This window comes from Limulus polyphemus, unplaced genomic scaffold (genome assembly GCF_000517525.1).
Source record: "Limulus polyphemus unplaced genomic scaffold, Limulus_polyphemus-2.1.2 Scaffold536, whole genome shotgun sequence".
NCBI classification, from domain to species: Eukaryota; Metazoa; Arthropoda; class Merostomata; order Xiphosura; family Limulidae; genus Limulus; species Limulus polyphemus.
The window spans coordinates 377755-381816 of NW_013666146.1; the positions used below are offsets into that span (position 1 = coordinate 377755).

At 30.5% G+C, this 4062-nt stretch overlaps 1 protein-coding gene across 1 annotated transcript in view; it reads right to left on the reverse strand.

Moving 5' to 3' along the window:
* Positions 1 to 4062, reverse strand: part of LOC106458943 (guanine nucleotide-binding protein G(s) subunit alpha-like) — a 33645-nt gene that overhangs the window by 19830 nt on the left and 9753 nt on the right. Inside the window, exon 3 of the mRNA XM_022385309.1 lies at positions 2294 to 2366. Within this exon, the coding sequence (XP_022241017.1) occupies positions 2294 to 2366 (73 nt within the window). The remainder of the gene's footprint in view (positions 1 to 2293; positions 2367 to 4062) is intronic.

The window sequence follows — 4062 nt, forward strand, 5'->3', positions numbered from 1 at the left end:
AAACGTGGCGTCACACTAGTCATGTGACTCGCTGACGCAACAATATGTATATCTTGAAAATTAGTCAGAGATATCTATTGTTGAGAATGGTATCAAACTTTTTCAGATTTACATAACTTTAGTCAGTTTTACTGTAAGGTCATACTTTTTTTGTTCTAAGATACAAAGTGCAATTAAGTTTTGATTTCTTTTTATAATTTTATATCTTCCAAAGTAAAATATGTTTTAATGTAGCACAAACGAACGTGTGACACTTTTAATCACCACAGTGAACGTATATAATATCGAGGATTAGATTAATATGTTGGGGAAATTTAGATTAGATGGTTTGGTTCGGTAAAACGGCCACCCCTGTATATTATCAGTTATGACGTTCTGCTATCTAGAATGAGTTATATGTACCTATTTTTCACGTGACCACTGGCGGAAGGGCGCGAATGTGAATCATCAAAGCATGACGTCAGTTTTTGTTTTATTTTGAACAATTTCGATCTAAGGTAAACACACTGATTTTTTTTTTTTATGGTTACAAAGTAGATATTTCAGGGAAACTCACTTTCCCTGAAAAGAAACAGTGAGAAATTACAGACAAACAAACATGCCGAAATAGATACCTAGTTCAACGTCATTTATTCTAATATTTTAACGAGTGATTGCTTTAAAATGAGTGGCTAGTCCCCATATCAGAACAAATTCTTGATAGTAGATATAAAGTTTTGGGTTTGTTTGTTGTTATGCAGAAAGCTACACAATGGGCTATTTGTACTGTGCCCACCATTGCCATTGAAACCCGGTTTTTAGCATTATAACCTTCCAGAATTACCGCTGTTCCATTTGGTGGCAAAACTTTCTTAGAGAGTGTTGTATCTATAAACTTGGCGATAAATTTGTATACTTGTAGTTAAGTGCAAGCCTGAACAATGGGCTACCTGTGCTGTGCCCACCACGGGTATCGAAACCCGGTTTTTAGCGTTACTTCAAAATTATCGCTGTGCCACAGGTGGGCAAAACTTTCTTAGAGAGTGTCACATTATAAAGTTGAGAATAAAATGGTATAGTTGTTGTTTAACACAAACCTGCACAATGAGTTATCTGTGCTCAGCCCACCCCGGTTTTTAGCGTCGTAAGCCTGCAGACTTTCCGCTGAGCTACAGGGGACATAAAATTTTTGGACGAACTTCTTTTTTCAAGTCTTGTATTTGTATAACTGTGTATAACTTTCTCCGTACGTGTAACGAAACAAAGTAGAATGTTGTTCTAAACTGTGTCTCAGTTCAAGACAAAAAAAGTCTTTTTTATTATTATTGAAAATGTAATTAATAATAAATAATGGACTATTTTTGATTTTTTATTATTATTGAAAATGTAATTAGTAATAAATAATGGACTATTTTTGAATTTTTTATTATTATTGAAAATGTAATTAGTAATGAATAATGGACTATTTTGAATTTTTTATTATTATTGAAAATGTAATTAGTAATAAATAATGGACTATTTTTTGGAAGTGGAGAATAAATTTTATATTAAAAATATTTTACGTTCACCCAGCATTTGACATTTAAAATTTAGCAGAAATTAGCGTCTAAGCATGACACGTAAAATATTATAATGAATACTCAAGTCATTTTGAATGAAGCGTATGAGTGTTGTCTTAATATTATTTTACGGAGTCTCGTTTTTCGATACTAAAAATGTCGGATCCAAATTTTAAAACAATTTCTTACATAACGTGTTTTAAAGTATCATTTATTAATTACTGATAAGATGAACTTCCCAGAATGATGTTAAATCTCAATTTTGGAAATATGTTCACATATCAACCTCTATGAAAGTACACGTGTATGAGAGAGAGAGAGAGCATAGCACATTAAAATGCTTAAAAAAGGAGCCTCGTAAAGCAATTTATACTTACTCTTATACTTACTTATACTTATACTTACTCTTATACTTACTTATACTTATACTTACTCTTATACTTACTTATACTTATACTTACTCTTATACTTACTTATACTTATACTTACTCTTATACTTACTTATACTTATACTTACTCTTATACTTACTTATACTTACTCTTATACTTACTTATACTTATACTTACTTATACTTATACTTACTCTTATACTTACTTATACTTATACTTACTCTTATACTTACTTATACTTACTCTTATACTTACTTATACTTATACTTACTTATACTTATACTTTCTCTTATACTTATACTTATACTTACTTATACTTATACTTACTTATACTTACTCTTATACTTACTTATACTTATACTTACTTTTCTGAGAATCCTTGAAGATGTAGAATTCTCATCTGTTTCAAAATGGTGGTTTTTCCAGATTCTCCAGCTCCTGCAAGTTTACGAATATAACTTCATATGAATTATCAAGTAGTACTTTGTGCTATCTACAAACGTTGTAAAAATTAACGGCTTTATAACACAAATTAAGTAACGAAGAACAAGCACAAATTTACAAAAATATGAAGATGATTATCCCGACTAGTTTCAGCTTACCACGTACACGCAGTATACCCTTGAAAATGACGTACGTGGTAAGCTGAAACTAGTCGGCATAATCATCTTCATATTTTTGTAAATTTGTGTTTGTTCCTGGTTACTTAATGTGTGCTTATGAAGCTGTTAGTTTTTACAACATTCATATGAATTATTACTTTCTGATAAGTAATGTTGGAGATCCACCATGACAATACTTTCAGGAGTAACAAAGAATGTATTTTACAGGCAGAACTTCCTGATGATTCAGATAGTCAGAGTTAAAACCAGTTTATCTATTGTCAAATAGATTATCCATTTTTATATATTCTTAGATAGTTACAAGAAGAGTACAAAGTTAAGAATATTATTTATATAAACTTTTTATTACGTTGATAAATGATATTGTAAAAGGAGTTATTTGACTGCTGTGAAGTTGCGGAATGAAGGACCTGATAATGAAGACCAGTCGGTAACGCTATTATTGAAACTTTTTTACTTCTAAATGTTTATATAGGTGTTAAAGTTGTTAGCCTGCTTAATATTAGGATATAAGCTATACTTTTAATACAGAACTTAATGCTAAACAATTTTTGTCAGTAAAAAAACACTTTACGTACGTGACATCTATAAGAAAAAAGTATAATAACAAAAATTAATGTCAGGATTCATGACATGAAAATTCTGTAACACCTGTGATGTTTATTACGTAATATATTATAAAACACACCATCACCTAGTGTATACGTTGATCCACTTTTCAAGCTTCAGTTACTAAATCAAATAAATCATGTTAAGCCTTTTGACGTTTTAAAGAAAGTATTTTACCAACATTTTGATTTTCATTTCTATATTTCTAATTTCTAGATATTCCCCAATGGATCAACTAGAAATAAGAATAACACTAGAATTCGGGGTTCGAGATGAATAGAACATTGTGCAGCTTTATGCTAAACAAGAACTGAGAATTTTTAGTTGTTTTGCTATAAATTCATGTTAAATACCCCTTGAGAACTGTGTGTCAAACTTCTTACTTTAGCAGTTGATATAAATATAACAGTAACTGATACTGTAAGAATTTATAACACGGTAGTTTAATTGTGCATTCTTTCTTATTTCAAGTTGTCGGGCACTTAAAAAATCAAAATCATATGTTTGTCGTGGTAACTCTTTTCCCAAAAATCATGTTGTTATGGTACTCCTAGTAACCACAATCTCGTTACTGTTTTGTCCTGGTATCCATGTTGATCAAAATCAAAGATTTTTTGTGGTACTCCTAGTGAAACGATTAAATATTGATGCTATTACTCATGTTGACCAAAATCAAATGTTACACTCATACTCATGTTGACCAAAATCAAATGTTTTTTGTGGTACTTCTAGTGAAACGATTAAATATTGATGCTATTACTCATGTTGACCAAAATCAAATGTTTTTGTGGTACTCCTAGTGAAACGATCCAAAATTGATGCTCTTACTCATGTTGACCAAAATCAAATGTTTGCCATGGTATTCATGTTGACCAAAATCAAATGTTTGCACTGATACTCAT